This window comes from Melanostigma gelatinosum (genome assembly GCF_949748355.1).
Source record: "Melanostigma gelatinosum genome assembly, chromosome: 10".
Taxonomy (NCBI): Eukaryota; Metazoa; Chordata; class Actinopteri; order Perciformes; family Zoarcidae; genus Melanostigma; species Melanostigma gelatinosum.
The window spans coordinates 5,748,267-5,770,868 of NC_136643.1; the positions used below are offsets into that span (position 1 = coordinate 5,748,267).

General features: G+C 43.5%; 1 protein-coding gene across 1 annotated transcript; it reads left to right on the plus strand.

Annotated features, from left to right (window-relative positions):
- Positions 1 to 1,911: 1,911 nt before the first annotated feature.
- ppp2r3b (protein phosphatase 2, regulatory subunit B'', beta) lies at positions 1,912 to 22,189 on the plus strand. The gene is made up of 14 exons (XM_079276449.1): positions 1,912 to 2,039; positions 2,541 to 2,925; positions 13,211 to 13,402; positions 13,703 to 13,806; positions 14,442 to 14,544; positions 15,908 to 15,982; positions 16,084 to 16,170; positions 16,814 to 16,970; positions 17,515 to 17,563; positions 17,650 to 17,739; positions 17,828 to 18,003; positions 19,066 to 19,184; positions 19,283 to 19,389; positions 21,258 to 22,189. Exons 2-14 carry the CDS (start codon positions 2,572 to 2,574, stop codon positions 21,385 to 21,387), a joined length of 1,743 nt encoding a protein of 580 aa, XP_079132575.1. The 5' UTR covers positions 1,912 to 2,039; positions 2,541 to 2,571; the 3' UTR covers positions 21,388 to 22,189.
- Positions 22,190 to 22,602: the final 413 nt, after the last annotated feature.

The following is a 22,602-nucleotide window of genomic DNA, read 5'->3' on the forward strand; positions in this document are numbered from 1 at the left end:
TAGATTTGATTTACAGGCGTTATCAAGGGAAGCAATCAGGAGAATTCGGTCAATAATTTTCACTTGGAATGTGGTTTATTAGCGAGATAGAGGTTTCGGGTGAGAGGTGTCCTAAATGTCTTTCATGCTGAAAATATACCATACCATCAATAACGTACATGTCAGGTCATTTTCTTTTTTTTAGGTCAACATACAACTGTATGATGGTCTTTATCAAGAACTAACGCTTCGCATCTCAGTAACGTAAAGTAAAATAGAAGCATTAGCAACAAATAATTACATTTTACACACAGAAAAAAAGATTATGTGAAAAGGTTTGTTTGGGGCTATAATCTGTCATTGCCAAAAGGGACAGATTGGACCATTTTGTTATGTTGCCTGCATAATAGGTATAATTACCCAGCAACACTTTGTTCACACAGACATCAAGTAATCAAGTTGTTGTTTTTGGTTGCAATGCTAAGTCAAAGAAATTCCAAGTGAAATTGTTATTGTAGCATTCATTTCCTGACTCTGTGATCATGAAATGGGTCTCAGTCATTTTCATGTTACATGTTGGCCACTCAAGTGCGACCAAATGGGTTTCTTCATCCCATAAATATGCATATATGTTGATGGTTGGATTGTACGTCAGATACAGAGTCCGCACAGCTGAAATCATTCCACTCCATTCTTTTGACCCCGGTGTCAAATATGGCGCCCATTATTTTTTGACTGACCTCTACATTTGTGTTGCTCGCTTTCTACGGTGGGGGGTGCGGCGGGGGAGCCACGAAGTCTGGGACACACAGAAATCAATAAGAATATCCAGCTCCATACACACACCAGGTGCTCGACCCAGCTGCTTCGATGAGTACGGCTGGGAGGAGAGAAGAGAGGGTGGAATCAGGTGCAGATGTGTCATTGTTATTCATGCACAGAGTCAGGATCAAGTTCATAAGAGGCCAAATTGGTCACACGGGGCTAGTTTCCTGGAGAGGAGTCCCGCAGTGATGACCCAGTTGATCTGGATTGTGCATTGCAGAAAACAGTTATGAATTGACATCAGGTGGTAATTTTGTAGGAGACATGGGTTGCAGCAACATAATGTATGAATATAACTGTTTTCATTAAGGTAAGTATGTCTCAACTTGCAAAAAAAAAAAATTAAGAATGCCTGCATCATACATCAGTGTCGTTATAGACATGTGTTCATGCAAGATGTACTGAGTACATGCAGAGGTGGAGTGTATCTAAGTACATCAAGCGTGCTGTATTTGAGTACAATGTTGAGGTAATTTACTACTTCTTGAAATATGGTACTACTTTTTACCCCACTACATTTACTTAAAAGCTACTTACTGCTTTAAAAAATTAGGATTTGATGTAAAATACACGTACGTCTATAAAATATGGGTTAAATTGGCAAATTTGAATTTGTTAACGTCTCTACCTCTGCCAGCTGACATTATAAGTTGTAGACTAGTAGAAGTTGTGGTATTATGCCTAGTAGTAGTAACGTGAGTCTAATGCAACACTTTCAGGGGCCATTCTGCAGCATACCTATTACTATATTTTCTATAATTTTAAAACATTTTGCTCGCAGAACTGGATGTATTTTAAACCGCGGTAATGCTATTTTTCCCCCACTGAGTACTGAGGCTTATAATAAGGAAAACTGTAGCTGCAGAAATAATGACAGAGTGGAGAAATATATTTGTACACACCGCAGCGAGCAGTGAAGCAGGCTTTTGCTCTGAACAGGTGGGCGGTGAGAGTACATTTTCTTGGAGGAAAAGGAGCGTTGTGCAGAGATGAACCAGAGGATGAACTCTCACCCTCCACAAGATCTCGCGTTAACACCTTGTGGTTACCAGGGGAACGAGAGCCTGAGAAGTAGCACTTGTGTGCTTTGCTTTCGCTCAGCGGAATGGACGCAGGAGGTACAGCGTTGCGTTTGTAATTCAGGTAAACAGATATGCGTGCAACAGCTTCGCCGATGAAGGAAGTAGCGTAGAGTTACTTGAACGCATTTGGCTTTAGCGTGCATTCACTCTAAGGTTGGTAACGTTACCTGAATTACTGGCGAACGTTAGCTTGCTAGAGCTACCGTAGCTAACAAGTGTTGCTAATAGAATCATCTCATATCAACATGGACTAACTCTGTAAACCCTGGCTTCTCGTGTTTAACGTTAGCCTGACAGCTAAGTGACGCTAGCTAAGTATATACTGGCTTTAAGCAGCTCTGTTTCCGACAATGGAGTTTCTAAAAATAGCTAACGATACCCGGGGTCAATATGTGTTGATGTTTACTTTTGCCTGTGGGCTACGGCATTGATGTTTCGCGCTAAAACTCAATAACGTCAGTGGGTGTTTTGTTGTGTACTAAAAGCAAGGAAGACTGACACTAAGCAATTACAAGTGTTATTTTCAGTCACTGCATTTACAATAACTTGGTCATCTCGTCGGTTATACATTGTATCCGTATCCATTGAGGGTTGTGCTTGAATTACAGACCCAGGGTGGTGTGCTGTGGTATTAACTCTTATATTTCTGCACAGGTAGCGTTACATTCAGCGATATCCTGCAAAAATGCCATCACCACAAGTCCTCCAGCCAGTTCTGAAGATGAAAGTGGACGAGCTGTTTCTCAACTGGTTGAGTGACACTGCAACCCAGTCACTACTCAAAGACTATCTTGACATAATCAAAAGCGGACAACACATTGAACTGAGCTGTGGGGACGGCCAGGACAAAAGGTCGCTGACCTTCAACGAGAACAACAACGTGGCATCCCAGAGGAACCTGGCGGAGAAGAAGCCCCTTCCTCTTGGTACTCCCTCCAGCCCCCTGTCTGCCAGCACTCTGCCCTCGGGCAGTAGCAGTAATACCAGAGTGACCGGACCCAATGGCAGGGTGCTACGGAGGTCTGTCAGCACGAAAAAGGCAAGTTCTCGACTGAAATGGTCAATTAAGACATTGAACAACATTTAAACTGTTCTGTTATCACGCAGCCCATTGACATAATTCAAAACACCTTATCCAAACTGAAACAGTTTTACATGTTTAAATAAGAGTCAGAGGTTCTTACAAGATCATGCCACGGGGCAACCATGTAAGGCTGCTCTTAATAACATCAAAAGCAAGGTGTATCCCGCAGTATCAGCCTTCTTCCTGGAGCCACCTGAGGTACCCGTGACTTAAGGGTGTGTTGCAAAATCGTAGTCCTTCTTAAGCTTCGTTGGTTTTGCAACAGGTATTAGCAGTAAAGTCTGAGGCGCAGGTAGAGACGGGGAATATAGCATTATTTTGCAATGCACGTTGAATGTAATTTAATCCCAAATTCATCTTCATCACATAGGTTAAAATGGTTATATTGTGTTTTAATAGACTGTTACCAGTTTCTTCGGTACACCTGTACTCATCGAATGCATTCCAACACAATAGCTTGGAATGAATTCCATGTTTGTCAAGCTAGTTAATTACCGCCCTAACAACAAGCATGCAGAGACTTGCTCGTTGACTTTGCTTCGACCAAGGAAATGAGGACCTGTTTGAGTTTCACTGTTAACCATAACGTATACCTATACCTACATTATATATGCACACAAACCGTGCCAATAGGCTTTTTTTCACAGAAGACGTTTTAACATGTTCAAGTATAAAAAGCGCTGGTCTAAGTAACGGATAGCTTCTATTTCAGGGCCCTGGTATTGTTCATTCTGGCACACTGTCATGGCCTACTGGTGTATTTGAATATAATGAAGCCAATATTAATGTTATTAGTAACACTGGTGTTTTTCCTATTATGACAGGCCAAACTGTCTGCTGTGAAAGAGGGCTAAACGTAACCGCTGTTTAAGATCATGGGTTTGCTAAGTGCACCGGCATTATAGCCAAAAGTTGCACCTCATCAGACATAGCATAGATATCCAATTGTAAATGGAATGAGTTACTGAGTTTGTGGTTGATCTATTTTTCCATGTGATTATAGCGTCTTTCTTGTTGGTAGCAACAACATTTGCTGTCTGCTGCAAGTCTTACTTTAACTCTAACACCCCCCCAAAGTTGATCCCAAATCTTGATCCCAAATCAAGTCTTACTTTAACTCTAACACCCCCCCAAAGTTGAACATATTTTAAATCCCACACTCAGGGAATCAGTTTATTTTATCCATCCCAACTGTTTACAGATTTCAATTTCTAGTTTCTCACAGTTGGCCCTAATGTATCCTCTGGGGTCTCTATTTTCTAAGGCTTGCCACAAGGGGCTGCTGAGTAGCCAACCAGATCAAAGGCATTGAGGGGCTGTCCACTCTGCACTATCACAGTGGAGCCTCCATGTCTGAAGGCATATGCTGTGATTGTTATTGTTCGGCAAATACTTTCCAAATGTTCAGGCCTCGCCCAAGAATTAGTGTGGTATGAGAGGTGGGAGTGTCTGAACCGAGCCTATGACTGCCACTCTGGCTGCTCCTTTCAGTCCGTGTGGGGCAGATCTTATTATGTCTTAATGTAAGTCATGTTTTTTTGCTTTTGGCTGCTTCGATTATAGAATTGAAGCTGCACAAAGCAGTTAAAAGGCTAATACAATGTTTTGTGTGTCTGTTGGAGGGCTCTGTCAAGATAAGAAGTTGTGAGCGTAGAGAGTGTGGTGACAGCCAGACAACCGGAGGCACGTGCTCTTAGAGACTCCGCCTTCGACATGCTGTTGACATGGTAAAGACGTTTAAGTGGTCACTGGTGAGACATCACTCTCTCTGACTGGAACACCAGGGCTGGAGGGCTAGAGCAAAGGCAATTGTGTCTTGAAGATGATCCTCTTCTTTTATATTGTGTAATGCAGATAACTATACGTAGCCTGCATGGGTTTACAAGTCACCACAAATCAATATCAACCAGATCCACAATACCAAGAGTCCAAAAATATAGAATATACATTTGCATAACTCGCATAATCATATTATCAGTGTTTATTGCCTCATATCCGAAGCAAATTTCATAGGTTTCTCATAAAGCATATCTTTTTAACCAACTACAAAAATGGAAGAAAAGACTTATTTAAGAAGTCCGTAATGCTGATCTTTCCATTCTTTGTAGACAAATGTAGACCTAAAATGCATCAGAATGAAACACCCGTTACAGTTTTTGATCCTCTATTCACCAGGATATCTCAGGTCTAGGTGATGATACAAACACAGGCCTTTTTGTGACCTGATGAGAAATGAGTCATTGCTAGAACAGCCTGAACACAGGAGGAAGAGGATGTAAAAGGCATTGCAGTAGCATGCTGGTCTCTCTCTTCCTCACAAGGGTGATCGATTGGCTTTGAATCTTTACCAAGAGCTTTCCTACTTGTCTTATTGTGGAGCAGTAAGCGGTTTTACAGATATATATATATATATATATATATAATCACTGTGTCACTCAATATTCAAGGGATTGTGAGGTCCTACAAAGTAATACTCCTATTTTAAGACAACAAAATGAATTCCTGCATACAGATGCATTCTTCAAAGGATTACTCAAAAATTCAATTTATGTCGCACTGATGCAGCCTGGAACAGCTGGTCTGACTTTGACATCAGACACTGATATAGATAGCCTTGGTTCCCTTGTGTTGGCATTCGACACCCAGAACTCTGCCAGTGAGATGAGGCGTGGCAGCACATTCATCCTCTCTGTAATTTTCTCTGAAACAACTTCTATTAGACGCTGCTCATTGTCGGAGCATGTGGTCATAGATTTGTCATGTGCACTATGTACAGTAACTGGCAGCTTCCTATAAAGGCCTGGCTTTCGGTTCTGCTGTGTAGCTCAGCAGCTGAAATGTCCTCTGTGTTACGAGTGCAATAGGTCACACACGGAGACACTCAATAGTTGTAGCAGTATAGATTAGTATAAATAAATGTACTTTGAGGGTTTGTTTTGTTCTTCAGTTCTCAGCGCCCGCATTTAGGATCACAGGTTATTTCACAAGATGTATTTTTATAACATGCTCGGTTGGGCTCAGCAACATTGAAGCTATTTGAAGCAAAGGGTCTAGGGTCATGTTATCAGTCACCTGACCTGTCAAACAGAACCAGGTGTTAAACGTGTCTCCCACAAGTCCTTTTATTTTGGAGTCGTGGGAATTTATCAGGCTAAAGTGTTCGATTGCAAACGTTGGGTTTCAGCTCAGAATCAGTTGATCCAGGCCTAATGTGAGATGGCACAAAGAAATATGAGGTGGCTATCTGCCTTTGCATTTTACTAATATTTCTGGAACACCAAAGCAACGTGTAAACTATTCCAGTTGTTTTTGTTGTTGTTTAACTTTCTGAAAAGTTATCTAATGGCTTTAATTTCCTTACCCTGTTGTCATTCGTCTCAATTGACCTGTTGTTTGTGCAGCTTTTTGTTTATTAATCAACGTGTAATTGAATAAGCTAAGTATGTATAAACTCCAAACACAGTTATCTTAGCGCTCATACAGCCAGCTCATTTGGACTCTCACTGTAGTGAAAACCCTGGAAACATAAAATCAATGTAATTTTTAAAGTCTGTTTCCTGGATTTTAGGACTTGTAGGAAAAAGTCATCATAAATGTTAAATATCATCTTCGCAAACTTCTAGCTTTTAGGGAAAATTCACTTTAAGCTCTTTCAATGTTTACACAGTATTTACTGTAACACTGTTGTTCAAGTGGGGGGGGGGGGGGGCTGAGTATCGTCACTCCTTATCTGCAGCTTCTTTCTTTCGTGTTCTGGCCCTTTGCTCCACTTCTGGTGCCATGTGGACTCCATAGATCTTCCAACAGACCCCTACGATAGCTGTCCGACTCCGCTCCTGCATTATTGCTCTTACACAAGCCCAGCTGATCTGCTCACATCGTGCTTTACTCCTCGGCCTTCCCTGAGCCCACCATGTTGTCAGTCAATCAGTCCTATTTTTGGCCCACGTTCACATGTATCTCAAAATCCCGGTCTCAGACATCCGATTGTGGCGGATTGGGCCGGAGCTTTCTGGATTTCACGGCAGCATCGGCGTTGTGAACCAGCTGTGGCTCTACCCCGCTGTCATGGGGTGGTCTGAGTCACCTCGGTGTGGATGTACTGTGGTACATGTAACTGGTTCAATGATGTTAGTAATGCAGACATACTGAAGCCAGCTGAACACAGTGTGTGGGACGTTGCATTTGCTGGTATTGACAGTTTGGGAAAGCCTGCTGGGGGAGTTTTAATCGGTTTGCCCCACCCTCCTGTAATATTTTCCTCCACTGTGGTTGCCTGTCTGCCCTGCATGTTGTCTCTTGAACATCACAGTTTTATAACAACAGTGTCGACGGCCTTTTTGATGGAAGCTCAACTAAAATCCAACCTCAGCAACTTGTGAATAGTCATCTGACTGCTGGGACTTGCCAATAGTCACTCGCTTAACACAGTGTGTTTTACAATCTCATGTGTTATGTAATAAGAGGACATGACTGGACACATGTTTCCATACAGGTCAGACATACTGTGGGGTCAGTCTGAGTTCTCGTGTTTTCGTCATAGTGACCCACTAGAGGGTGGACATTAGTACTTTAGCAGTCTGACTGACTGGTAGCTGGTTACCTCAGGGGGTCGTGTTGTTTGGACAGCCTGCCTGCAATGGCCCTCATATGATGTGGTTAGTGACGAGGTTTGCTGGAGTTTGTCCATTCTGGTTATTCACAGTCCCGGTGTTAATTGTTCATTTATCTCTTGTCTTATGCCACATAGCCTATATTTCAAATAGAATCGAATAGAATCCCAGAAGTTAAGGAGGCCTCAAACGGGTCCAAGCTGTAGCAGAACACGATTCCTTGTTCCACCACCTGCTGCCGGGATCAGCACACCTCCAGTAAGGTCTGTGTATTCAGTCGGTTCATGGATCATTGCTGCTCCGATTTAGTTTAGTCTTTGTCGACATTTTCTTAGTTTGAGCTTTCAGGTCCAGAAACTAAATCATTCTCTCAGTAACTCCATTAAAAACTCTCACTCCTCTCTTTTTGCTCCTCCATGCAGCTTTGGCTGGTTGATTACCGGTAGTTCTTTCCCTTCCCCCAGCTCATAGGTGTGTCTCATTTATAGCCTCTCTTTCCCCACCTTCTTTTCCTGTCAGGTTGGAAAAGGGCTATTCTGTGCATTTCTGTTCTGCTACACACTAACGGGACTGTTGCCTCACATGTAAACAAGCACATCATTATCCTCGCTGTGTTGTGAAACACTTATTTTTGTTTGCTCCAACACAAGGTCAAACAGAACAGTATTCCATGTGCGTTGACAGTTGTGATCTACCAGTGTGTTTTTTTTAGTTTTGGCCTCGGTGCTTTCCTTTCCATGTTTGGTTTGAATTGATGAGCATGAACAAAAGGCAGCCAGTGTGAAGAAGCCGTCATACAAACAGCTTATCGAGCACGTGCAGCGTCCTGTGTGGACGATAACAGGAACTGGGCTTGAGTAGAAACCAGTGGAAAACCGTAGACTTTGTGATCCTGTCATCTAAAAATAATGTGGGTGTTCTTTCACTTTCTGTGTGAAATAACAATGGCATTAACAAAAAACATAGGCTTATTTACATAGTCTGCTGATGTGGACATCTCTGAACCATTTCTGTTTAATCAACACTCACATCAGCAGATAGGTGTGAGGCTCTCAGTACATACAGTCGACCCCAGAGCTGTTAGATCAGCGTATTTGTGGAGAATTGATGTAATTGCCATCACTCCAGGACAGCAGCAACCGGAAGCGGATGTTTGTTTGAGGACTAAAGATACACACTTGTTTTCCAGGTCCAGTTTCTTGGATTGCCCAAACAGTCCTTACTGATGCTTTTAATAGGCGCAGACTTGTTTGGTCATCATTCTTTGAATTTGACATGTCGCCCCACCCCCCCTATTGCCCATCCACTATAATAAGACTTGGAATGGCTGGCAGCCCAGGCTTGCAAGGGGAAGGCAAAACAAAGACCACCATTAGATAAGATGCAGAACAGTTGCATAGAATATTTGTATTTGACCTACACTCTTGTTATCTATTATAAAGTAGTCGTACCGTGGTTGTGTGTTTATTTTATTTGCCAGTGCCTCATTAAGTTTATTTTGTGTGCCTGTTGTTCTTGTGATTCATACTTTCAGGCAGATTTAGTGACAGATGTAGACAGAATGAGCATGTGGCTGAAATCATATTCCATCACTTCAAGGGTTTTATTTAGAATTTTCCCCATTAGCGCTTGTCTGTACCACCCAGAGGAAGGGGGTCCAATTTGCAGGCCTCAGAGCACAAGCAACGTGTTTGGTCGTGTGGGAGCTTTTCAGAAAGGAAGCCGGTGAAGACGAGCAGCGTGTCATCGCGGTATTGAGGCGCATCCCTCATTTGGCTTCCGAGGCTGCTGCAAGCTGCAACAACAGGTCTGTCTCTTTGCATAACCTTCCATGAGCACGGAGGAATGGAAACTGGAAAGGGCAGATCCATTGCACACACCCCTCCCATCCCACACGTACACTAAGTGACTCCCACACACAAACACCCTGCCGCCTCTTATCTCCCCACCGGCTTTGAGGCAAGGGCTCCGTGTGTGTGTGTGTGTGTGTGTGTGTGTGTGTGTGTGTGTGTGTGTGTGTGTGTGTGTGTGTGTGTGTGTGTGTGTGTGTGTGTGTGTGTGTGTGTGTGTGTGTGTGTGTGTGTGTGTGTGTACACGTGCATGTTGTGTAGGGACTGGGACAGAGCAGCAGCAGGCAGAGCTGTGATTGTGCGACCAGATCTGGAATGGGAGAGAGAGAGTCACAGTAGCAGCTGCTCCCTTGCATTAAGAGGCTCTCACTCTGACAGAGGACAATCACAGGGACACAGAGGACTTCCACCACCGCCACTGCCTTTCGCTCACAGTGCTCACTGGCACCAAGTGATTCATGCAGTCCAGGGGATAACGTCGGAGTGACTGTTGCGTTGTGTGTATACATGTCTTCCCCGTCCTGTCCGGAGTGAGGATGAGGATGAGGGAGCTGTCTCTGCGTCAGGACCCGGACCTGAGGAAGGAGTTGGCCCTGCTGGCACGCGGCTGTGACTTTGTTCTGCCCTCTCGGTTCAAGAAGCGGCTCAGAGCCTTCCAGCAAGGACAGGCAGGTGTTTAGTGTATGGGTGTACCCTCTACCACAGGCCAGTGGGCAGGCCCAGTAATGTGGACTGGTATTTGTGGGCTTCGTGTCTTGGTATTCAGCTTGCATTGATAGATATCTGCTATGTTACAGGCCTATTTGAGTTACAGTAATGCTACCTATTCCTCACTCTTACCGTCTTTATAAAGTGGAACTATAGGTGTTGATGGAGCAAGCTGCACATTGAGGACAAATGAGTTGACTCACTTTCCCAAGGCGACTTTCTTCAATTAGCTTAAACACATTGCCGTGCCATGTAACAATGTGATTGTTGTGCAATCATATCCAGTTTTCGCGGGTGGTCTGGGGTCAGGGTTTTCTTCTATTTGTGCCAAGAAATATGAAATGTGAGCCGTGGTTGTTGGAGGGGGGGGGGGTGCTTCATCTTGTGTGGAATGTTGTGCTCATCTGCTTTACTGTCCCTTTCCACACCACATCATCGTGAACCTGCAAAATGTCACGGGGCTTAGTGGTTGTGCTCAAGAGCTCTGCTAGCGGTTAGCATGAGAGATAGAGGGGACAGGGGCAGGGCAGCAGGAGATGTTTATGTCCTTTTATAGCCATGGCTGACACCAGCACACAGGACAGAGAGGAGCAGAGGAGCAGCAGCATTTACTATTCCTCAGGTTGAAATGAGGAGATCACTGACAGAATACAGCAAAACAATTTCATTCACTGTTGACACTTATCCTGTAGGAATGGATATGGCTAGATCCGACGATAATTTTAAGGGTTTCACAATGGTTATATGTAGGCTTTGTCAAATCGAGCTAGACTTGAGAACAATTGGTAGAATGTGTTTCACCAAAACACAACAAGATGGTATTTTTTGTCTCTTAGCCTGTGTGGGTGTTTATGAGGCCATGGATACTGATCCAGTTGGCAAATAAGTCATGTAAAGGGTCATTGGGTATGGGATGACGACTGTGAGTGAAGCATGCTTTGCTCAAGCTGTTTTTAGTAAGTGGCTAATATGTGCAACATAACACATTTGTATCCTAATGCATTCTGGCCTTTTAAGTGTACAGCTTCACTGACTCATGTCCTCTCCAGCAAAGTCCTCAACCAGACACCACGGGGATGTTTTATCAATGAACACCATCTCCTCACAGTGTGTCAGCTGTGCTCAGATGGTGTAGTAAATCACACTGCTTTGGAATAAGATGTATCATTGCATAAAGACACTGACCCAATGTTGCATTATGTCGTTGTTATCAGACTTCAAAAAATACACTGGTTTCCATGTCGAGGCACCAAAAGCAAAGCACACACAAAGCTATTGTTTTGGGTCCTGGGCAGAATTAGTTAAGAGGACACGCACAGAAATACCGTGCTGTGGTGTATTGGAAGGTTTTGAAGATTCAAAAAAGGTTTAGCTCAGCATTATATCTTGTAACGACTCACAGCTAAAAGGCCCTAAACCCACGCTGTACCTCTCCAGTTCTAAGCTAACACCCACACATGCATCCTTGCCAGCCAGCTTCTGTCTCCAGGGCTGTCATTGACGACTGCTTTCTGCTACTTGCCTTTAATCGGGTACTCTGTTCCAATGATGCACCAATATCCATATCAGGCTGATGCTGGATTGAGTATCGATGACAATTGGCCGATCTATTCGATTCAATTCTTTATGTAAATACTATATACATCATATACTGACTGATTTTAATTCCTGTTTAAATTTAACCAATTTGTTGCTGCATTAAAAGGGTTTACATTTGATTTATTATTTTAATAACATGTCAATACATTTATATTTATGTATTTATTCATTATATTTTGTTTTACAATGTCGAGACTTGCACATAAAAGAATGATCCCTGTCACTTCCACACAGTGAGGCATACGTGCTTATTAATTAAACTCTCAGTACTGTCGATGGGTCGATACCCAAAGCCCAGGTGTTGGTGTCAGTATCTGGACTGAAACAGCTGGATCAGTGCATCCCTAGTTTAAGCCGAGCCAAAGGTGTCTCTCAGTCTTTATTTTAAGGGAACACGTTATGCATCATGAAGTGTCAGTCGTCTAGTCCTTTCTTGGGGTTGTCTGTTAGAGAAGGTAACACATGGCAATAACAATGTCAGTATTTGATTGAGGCGTGTCCATTCTGAGGCCACGGTGTCGTGTATGTTGGCTCACAGTCGTGGCTTACTGGAATACTTGAGTCATCAGTAATGTTATCTATGTTGTCAAAATGTCTCCTGGGAATTGATTGATTTATTTGACAAATGCAGTCATTCAGAAAACCTTGTGCTTATTAAAGATCCAGTCAGTGTTTGTTGAGCTTATCATTTCCCAATATGTTGACACGGATCGTAGCATGAGGAGTTTAACTGAAATCTCAATTGGAAACATTGGTCTGTTATAAACCTAACTGGTAAAAACAGATAGTTAACAGCCTCTGTAAACATGAGTCACTCACAGTGTGTGGTTGACTTTCATGTTGTTTGGAGATACCCTTTTGTGTCCAGTTAGATTACACATTATGCAGTTAAAGTCTAAAGTATACTTCTTAATTAGACGTTATTGTGATGCCACAGATGTGACAATAGTTCTCCAGTAATGACGGATGACTAATACTCAAGATGAGTCATCCCCATTACCTATTTATGTAATGCTTGTGTTTCTGAAATACAACTAGACTAGTACATCTGTAAGTAGATGTCTATATTTAAATGTTATTTATAAATGATTTCCTCTGCCTTATCTAGTATTATCTAGTTATTAACTTGTTCTACAGCGCCCTCTAAATTCCTGACTCTAATTTGATAAACGGATGACATTAACAAGGTCAAAGCATTCTACACACGTTGATGTCGCTTGACACATCTTAATTTACAGCTGGTACAGAGTGACAATCTATTAAAGGGGAAATTCTAATACAGGGTTAGAGATAAATGGATAATAACTATAACTACTAGCTGCCTAGGACTGCTGAGAGGTGTGCTCGTCGTGCCAGCAATGTAGAGTGTGTGTCAAGGCTAGCCTTGACTGGCTGGAATGCTTGCGCTGCGAGGCGTTAGCCTTCGCTAGCGTCGGTGGCTAACAGTGCATTTCTGTGTGTTTGTCTCAGGCACAGGCCCAGGTGAGGACGCAGGAGCCCGTCGCCACAGCGCTGAGTGAAAGCATTCCAAAGTTCTACTTCCCACAGGGCCGGCCCCAAGCCAACATCAACATCGACAGCCTCATTTCCAAAATTGAGAAAACATTTTCCCAATTCCCAAATGAAAGGGCCACCATTGAGGACATGGGGAAGGTCGCCAAGGTGAGAATGTGATTCTGGAGCATCGGAGGTACAGCTGCCACCCAGCTAATGATTTTGAACGTCTTCGGAAAATATTCTCTCCCTGAGGAAGGTGAGCAGAGGCCTGAGGGGAACCTGAGTGAAGAGAGAAATGACAGCTGGATGTCATCTGGGTCTAAGCCATTAGTGATGCAACAGTGCCATTGTGTCGTGTTTTTCTGCATTAGAGATCTTGTGTATCCAGGCACTATACTTTTTGTCTCTCTTCTGTACATCCACACCACACTCTTCCCCAACTCTTCTGCTTTCTTGTCTCCCCAGGCCTGTGAGTGTCCTCTCTACTGGAAAATGCCATTGTTCTGCTCGGCTGGAGGCGACAGGACCGGCTTCGTCTCCGTTCACAAGTTGGTGGCTATGTGGAGAAAGTAAGACAATGGCTCTTCTTATCCTCACTGGGCCGCTCGTACACTCGTACAGTCCCCTTTGAACAATGATGACCACTCGCTGAGACTACAGACGCTGCATGCAGCTCTCTGCGATCGCCACATTATCCTTTTCATTTCTGAACAGAAGTCACTGATCACAAATGCTCACAAGGGAGAAGTTGCCGGGCATACAGTAATTTCAATGAAGACATCTATTGAGTGTCTTTGAAAGGATCGCCACAGGGCTTTTTGTAATGGCGGCTGAGCTCTTAGCTGTGTGCAGAATGCTGTTGTTCTACAATAGGCATGCTCTTGTATTAGTGCTCCAGCCTCAAGAGAACCGGATAGACCTGACCTTTGACTCGAGCTCATGACTGAGCCATTCACAGATGAGAGGCCACAACAGATGCTCGCATTATTTCCCCGTCGTTAGCGTAACGCTCGTCGCTCCTAATCACTGGGCAGCGATTCAGAATCCTAATTTCCGAATGCATTATACCTGCACTTGCACTTTTATGAGGGGAACAATTTCAAACTTGTGCTCATGAAAGAATGATAAAAAAAAAGAATAGAGAACACCAGAGTGAAAAGAGGGAGTAACCTTGCAACCATCTGTTCTCTCTTTTCTTCTCCAGAACTCTGCAGACCTGTCACGACGACGCTTCTAAATTCGTGCACCTCTTGGCCAAGCCTGGCTGTAATTACCTGGAACAAGACGACCTTATTCCATTCCTGCAGGTACTGGCTGCAGCTCACCCAGGGAGAGGGCCGGACTTGGCAAACGCGGTGCATGGCAACATTGCGTTGGCTTGGGTAGTGCAAACTGGGCTTAATTTTAGGGCAGCCTTGCTTGAAGCAGTGCTTTTTCATGTGGCCGAGGACTAAATCAGGGACGTCACTGTAAGCCGGTAACATAGTGGAGGGGAGTAACAGAAATGAGCCAGGGGAGGGATGGAGATGGAAATGTGATGCACACATTGGAGCACCAAAAGAATCCGAGAAATCATGGATTCAGGTTTTATCAAACGGTTTCATAAGTCCCCTTATTGACTGTTTGGTCAGTCTGGCCATGTGGACCTGCTGTGCTGGCTGTTTGTGTTCTCATTCCCTCTGACAAGCTGTTGGTGCTCCACACGGGCCCCACCCTCCACCTGACTCATTTTCATGCTGCCACCGAGCAGCCGTTAGCATACCGGCAGAGATGCCTTGTGGCACCCGCCGTTTAATTTGTATGGTCCCTTCTCAGCGAATGGCCTTTGACTGTTTTGATGAATGAAAGGCGGATTGCAGTGGAGTAGATTTGACTGTCCCCGCCTGTTTCCTGTGCCCTGTGATTTATGTGTTTCCCTATGATTTAATTTCTCACACTAAGAGTCAAGGAGGCACGACGGCTGCCCCGAAATAAGGCCTTTTAATTTCATTGCCGCCTTCGCATTTATGTCAACAAACCCCCCCGCAGAAAGGGAAGGGGGTAGAATAAAGCAAAAAGACACCGGGGGGGGGGGGGGGGGGGGTCTTGGCAAGAATGTAGCTACAGTTGATTGGAAATGCAGCACACCCCCTGTGGCTTTGTGGCATGAGGAAGGAGAGAAGGTTAAGAGCAGTCACCAGTGAACGTCTTCTCTCTGGCCGTCCCACCGCTTCGCTGTCAAATCAGAAAAGACTTTAAGCTGATCCCAAAACCGGTCCACCAAGTGCTCTGTGCCTTCAAAGAAACATTCAAATATGATGGCCTCCGCCAACGAAGCCCGGAGCCTTTTCTTTAGCACAATTTATAAAGCACATGGTGCGACAGAGTGATGCAGATAGACACTGACATCTCTGGATGTCTGAATAAGCATGCGTTTAAGCGCCTGCTCTGATTGTCATGTGTTCTGTCGACCAAAAAGAGAAATGCCACATGTGCTTTAACATTTGACTCGTCTCTAAAAAGTAACGGCAGAATTTGTCTGAACTTATGTATTTGTTATTGTCGTAGGCACAGCATGTCACCGAGTTGTCCTCTTGCATTTGCGTTTGCTAGTTGTGAGGGGTTTGTTGTGGAAATGAGGTAGACATTGCAGCAGAGACAAAGAGAGCTGACTTTACTTTATCTATCCAGGATGTGGTGAACTCGCACGCAGGCCTGGCCTTCCTGAAGGAGGCCCCGGACTTTCACTCGCGGTACATCACCACGGTATGCTCCCATAACCCAGATACCTGCACATTAATACTGCAAATGTTTTAACTGATGCATTATTAAGTTGTACATGATGACACTGGTAACTGTTTTTGCAGGTGATTCAGAGGATATTCTACAATGCGAACCGTTCATGGACTGGAAAAATAACGTGTTCGGAGCTCAGGAAAAGTAATTTTCTTCAGGTATACGACTACAATTACAAAACTCTTTCTTTCTCTGATACTAAGATGTATTTTTGTTTTACTAAGGGTGTTTTTTGGTCCTTTAAGCATCTCGGAATAGATAAACCAGGCTTAAGAATCATTTTATTGTCTTAAAATATAATGTGTGAGCTCTTTCATATAAACATTTATCTTCAATTGCACATTCACAGTTTTAAAAATAAATCCTAATATACCAATACTTGCACTTGACTTCTTTTTTTTTTTTAAAGCAAAGTCGTGTTAATAATGTACGGCTTATTAAAAGAGAATTCAGTTATTTTTGTACATGGGTCATAATTAGCTTCTGTAATGATGACATTGTTCTCACCAAAGTAATTGTTGAACATGGGAACATGACAACTTCACTAGAATGAAGTCTACCAAACGGTCCGATAATGAGGTTGTGGACATGTCGACGGTTCAATCAGATTATCTAAACTCCTCATTACACGATAGAGCTGTTTAAAGTACAACTACACCAAGTACAGCAGCTCAAAAATGAACAAGGAAGCGGCCCATAAACTCATGGGAAATTTGGCTAATATTTAGAGTATATTGATCACAAATAATACAAAACACTTCTCATGGCTGCAACTTCTTTTTTCTTTTCTTTCTCTCCCAGAATTTGGCACTGCTGGAGCAGGAAGAAGATGTGAACCAGCTGACCGACTTCTTCTCCTACGAACATTTCTACGTTATTTACTGCAAGTTCTGGGAGCTGGACACCGACCACGACCTCTACATAGACCAGAAGGACCTGGCACAGCACAATGACCAAGGTGTGCACGAGCACGCCGGACTAGAATCTGCAGGATTTGTTGTATTTGGATAAAGTGGACATCTTATAATCATACACTCTCAGTTCAAACAACAAAGGACAACTGCTGACATAAAAAGCATTTGTAAATGTTATTTGGTCCCGCTTTTCTTTTTTTTCTTTTACTACTCTCACACAAACCCGTTCATAAGACCAGCGCTTCCTCCCCACACACTCCACACCACATGTTCTCGGTTGATGGTGTGTGAGTGAGAGAGGGGAAATGAGACACGAGATCAATAACAGAGCAGCATTTCTACTCTGCTCCAATGACGCCACGTCTGGAACAATTTCCACCACTGCACGGTCAGAATGATGACCGGAAGATTTACAGCATTGTCCAGATAAAAAAGAGCTTACTCTCGCCCGTCTGGATTTACAGTCTGTGAGAATGGATTGCATGTGTTGTGAATAATATTGCACGTTAACCGAGATCGCTGTTGTATGAGAGAATTTTATCCCCAAAAGTCTGGATTGTAAGTTATCGCTCTGCTGTGTTTTTCCAGCCATCTCCCAGAAGATGATTGAGAGACTATTCTCAGGAACTGTAACGAGGTAAGTGAAGCATGTAAAAGAGTTTAAAGGAGGCCCGAGCGATTCTGTTATGTTTCAGTAGTGACCGTGTGGGTTTATTCCACCAGAGACAGGAAGGTGCACAAGGAGGGGCGGCTCAGTTACGCCGACTTCGTCTGGTTCCTCATCTCTGAGGAAGACAAGAAGACCGACACCAGGTTCGTGGACTCGCAAGCCACACCGATCGCATCTTCTGTGTCTCCAAAGCCTTTGTCTTCACTCACACGCACCTCTCCCCGTGTCCAGTATCGAGTACTGGTTCCGCTGCATGGACCTGGACGGGGACGGCGTGCTCAGCATGTACGAGCTGGAGTACTTCTACGAGGACCAGTGCCAAAGGCTGGAGACCATGGCCATCGAGCCCCTTCCCTTCGAGGACTGCCTCTGCCAAATGCTCGACCTTGTCAAGCCCGAGGTCGAAGGTCAGACCCCTTTTACATTCACACGCGCTCTCAGAAGTTCCCACACGCACACACACCAGAAAGTCCTAACAGGTTCCATTTATTTATACGCCGACGGACAGAAAACGTACAGATGAGAGACGGACTGACTGATGCCAGCTGCTGGTGTCATCCACACTGTCAACAAATTCCCTCCAGCACTTAGCTTTATCCCAGTGCCTTTTAGGAGACACTGGTCCACGGCAACGCCATGCATGCTCAGTATTGATAGCCACAGCTGAATGTGACCCTCAGTCCACCTGCTGCTATGCTGCACTAGTGGAGCTGTATAATATGAGATGCAACAACTTCTTATTTCAGGGCTGATGTCTGTTGGGTTCACAGTTGATTTTAAGAATTTGTTCATCACTTTGAAAGCACAATCATGTCTTATCATGAGGCAAATCGGACATCTTTAACTTCAGCGGCCGTCTCCAGACATCAGGCCGGGCTCCTGCTCTGGAAGTTCCAGATTTGAAGGCTTAAAAGTGAAGGTGATCGGGCTTCTGCTGTCAGTAGCCCCGGGCTTTGTAAGCAGCTGCATGAGATGGTTAGGCTGTTTTAAAATCAGCTCAGTTTATCCTCATTTGACTCACAGTTTCAAAACAGTTAGAGGAAACTGATTTATTTGGATAAGCATTTTATTTCATTGATCCGGTAATAATTCCAATCTGAGAATGTGCTGCCGATCTCTTTTCATATCTCTATGAATAGAATATCTTTGTTTTTTTCTACCAACATTATTTGAGAACTTGACAGTGCACTGCGCTAACTTGTTCGACTTTTAGAGACTAGATGAGTCAGTTAATTGATACAAATGATTGACAGATTAATAAATAATAAAAGCAAAAATTAGTTGCAGCCCTATTTTGACAAATTTGTGGCCCAGCTGTTTTGTAGTTTGATTAATAGACACAATATCACATCCATAACCACTGTCACACTACAAGATGAGGGAGGGTACACAGCCTGACATTTCTGATTGGCTGGCTGTGAGACCTCCTGAATAGTTAAATAATACCGTCCCTGTCTCATCCTGTCCAGGTAAGATCACTCTGCGGGACCTCAAAAGGTGCAAGCTGTCCCACATCTTCTTCGACACCTTCTTTAACATCGAGAAGTACCTGGACCACGAGCAGAAGGACCCGTTCTCTATCATACGGGTAAGGTTTGAGTCTTGTAGGACGTCACCAGAGGTGAGAGAGCACCGTGACTTGTTTGTCCCGTCAGAGGGGATCACCTTACTCGTCCTGTTTTGAAGGAGATGGAGACAGACGTACAGGAGGTGACGGACTGGGAGAAATACGCTGCAGAGGAGTACGACATCCTGGTGGCCGAGGAGGCCGCCAACGATCAGTGTAACGACGCGTGAGTTCAGCACTTTAATCATCGCTCTCTTACATGTGGCTGCAATTACAGTCCTGGGCCCGAATTTATTCAAATGATTAGAAACTGTAATTTTGGTCTGAAGAAAAGCTACTTATTACATTTCTTACAACTTGCATTTAAAAGACAATTACTCTTAAAAGAGAGCTGCATAACTGCAGTAATGAAACTTTATATTGTACCTCGTCTACCGGCAGCACTTTCCTGCTCCAGTTTAGTTTTTGTTTATTTGAATACTGTGTGTGTGTGTGTGTGTGTGTGTGTGTGTGTGTGTGTGTGTGTGTGTGTGTGTGTGTGTGTGTGTGTGTGTGTGTGTGTGTGTGTGTGTGTGTGTGTGTGTGTGCGTGCGTGCGTGTGTGTGTGGAAATATATATATATATATAACTTCATCCCAATTTGTAATTATTATTATTAGAATTATATTAGATCATTGTTAATTGCTGCTGGAGAAAAAGGATTTCACAAAAAAACTTTTTACAAAGAATACAATATGTTTTTGCAGAATAAGATATTGAAATGTAATGATTTATTTTAATGCATGTGTTCCTTATTGTTATAAGGCAGATGTAGGGAAAATCCTTGTCTCTGATTGGCTACCTGTGATAATCATGTGATCACTTAAAGTTGCTTTTTAAGGTTATTTCTACACTTTTGCTGTCAGTAGCAGTTTGTTGCTTTATTAATGTCTCTTTTGTTTTACTATACAGCATTGCTAATTCTAAGTTTGATAAATACAGGCCCTGCTTATTGTGTAAGCTATTGTAATTACAAATATTAGCATGGCCAGCAGTGCTGTATTACCAATATTGTGTGGTTATCAATTGCAAAAAACATGAATATATAAGTTTTGCAGCAGACATGATTGAAAGATGATTGATAAGAGTCAGACAGCGGTGGTTGAGCACAGAGTGAGTCAGAGATAGACGAGGCCGTTGACCGGTATGTTGTGTGGCGGTTTTAGGAACACCACCGACTCCTAAAGACAGGCTGCTAACCAGAGCAGGTAAGACACTCAGGGAACCAGCAGGGACTAAGTGTTCTCCCCCTCCTCTCCAGTCCTAAACCCACTCCTGGCCTCTACTCCCCCCCCCCCCCCCCCCCCCCCAAATCTGAGCCCACCGTTGACAGCAGATAGTTGTTTTGTCAGAAAGTACATGTGTATGTGGCCACGTCTTACAGCTGGGAGTCTGTTTTGACGGTTTCTGTTGTTATCTTTTCCTTTTCTGTCCACGCCTTTGTGTGTTGCTCCTTTGTACGCTCCAGTTGGAAACCTCCTCTCTTTAAAGGAATAGTTTGACAATTTGGGGACTTTGGTTCTTTTGCTTCGTTGCCAAGAGTCAGAAGAAAGAGATCGACACCACTCTCATACTTCGTATGATAAAAAATAAAGCTACCGCCTGGGCTAGTTAGCTTAGCTCAGCGCAGACACTGGAAACAGGGAAAAGAGCTAGCCATGCTCTGTGAGAAAATCAACCAATCGGCTCCTCTATAGCTCACCAGTGAACCCGTTATATATTGTTTGTGTAATCCATATTAAAAGCAGAGTGTAAACACGACAGGTTGTTTCACGGGGGTTAGCAGCCGGCTGAGGCTTTGTTTTCACACTTTGGTTTGTTAATCAGCAGGTTTTTAAATGTACTATTCGAAGCAAAGTCAGGTTCGCTGTTCACCTCCGTTTCCAGTCTTTGTGCTAAGCTAACCAGCTGCTGGTGGTTCCATTGTTTGTATTGATCTTCTCCAACTCCCAGTATAACAATGAATATGCACATTTCCCAAATGTCGATCTATTTCTGTTCCTGTAGCACATCGACTGTGTTTGAATGACCTTTGACCTCCGTGTGTCCGTGTAGGTACGACAACCCTTTGAGCCCTTTAGGGCAGCACATCTCCACCGAGCTGGGTCTGAAGAGACACTTCTTCCAGATCCCCAGTCCACACTGCAAACTGGAGCTGGATGAATACGAAGAGGACTTTGAATGACCCTCTCTCCCCGCGGCGTTTCTCTAACACGCCCGCCGCGCGCTCCCAGAAACACGGCTCAACCAGCAGCGTCGGTGGATGAATCCCCCCCCCCCCCCCACCCGCCACACTTAAAGAAGTCTCCACAGAGGACTTCATGATGTCACGAGCAGACCAGCGCTCCATCCCCACAACGTTACCGCAGGAGAAGTAGTGTTTGTGCACGTACCGCTTTGTGTAAATGTGTGGGGGCGAGCGTTATTTCATCTGAACATCCGTGCTGTGTAATCACATGAGTGTTCCCACAGCGGAGCTCCCTGGATTGTTGGACAGAAGCAAAGTAGATTCAGGTTTTTAAACTCATGATCATCTGAAGTCATTGGCTAATGTTACATTCCAGTGATCCTAACGGAAGAGGTTTCTATACACTGTACAATTCATTCATGGTTGTTTGTTGAAATGAGAAGTTAAGTGTAAATGCCAAACAAGCCACCGTTGAGCCTGCTGCACACACACACACACAGCTCAGACTGCCACACACACTGTATATTGTACAGGTCTGTACTCATGATAGATTTACTGTATGTGTGAGATGGGTTTATTATTAAGTTATTAGAGATGGATTTATAAATAACTGTAAATATTTATTTGGTGCTTGCCGTGTTGTAAATGATTTGGGAAAATGTTTTAGACTAATTCTTTTTTTTCTATGTTATCAAGTACTTAATTTGAATGTACTTTTGACAGGACAAAAGGAACCAATTTTAAAATGCTTTTCTTTAAATTATTAATAAAGCCTTGGTTAATGGAAGAGTAAAGAAAACTGTGTGATTTCATCCGTCTCGTAAAAACTGGTTTTGATATGTTCACTGAAAACAAGGAACACACGGATATTAAAATGCAGTGAAAAACCGTAAAGATGATAAAAATATATATATATTACAGCTTAGCAAAATCTAATAGTTTGGACTTTTTTTTTATTTAAATTAATTTACAAAAATACATAAGTAGTTTTTGGCAAACTTGAACTCAACCATATCCTATGAGGAGCAATAATAAAGTGGCAGGCAGGACAATGAAGCAGAAATTCTAATAGACAAATATTGGAACTGAGTGGAATCTAAACTTAAAATAATGTAACACTCAAGTACAGTATGGAAGTGAATATGGAGAAAAGCTTTACACAAACACGTGGTCCTCAAATGAGACTGGTCTGTGAATATACTCGAGTCCGAC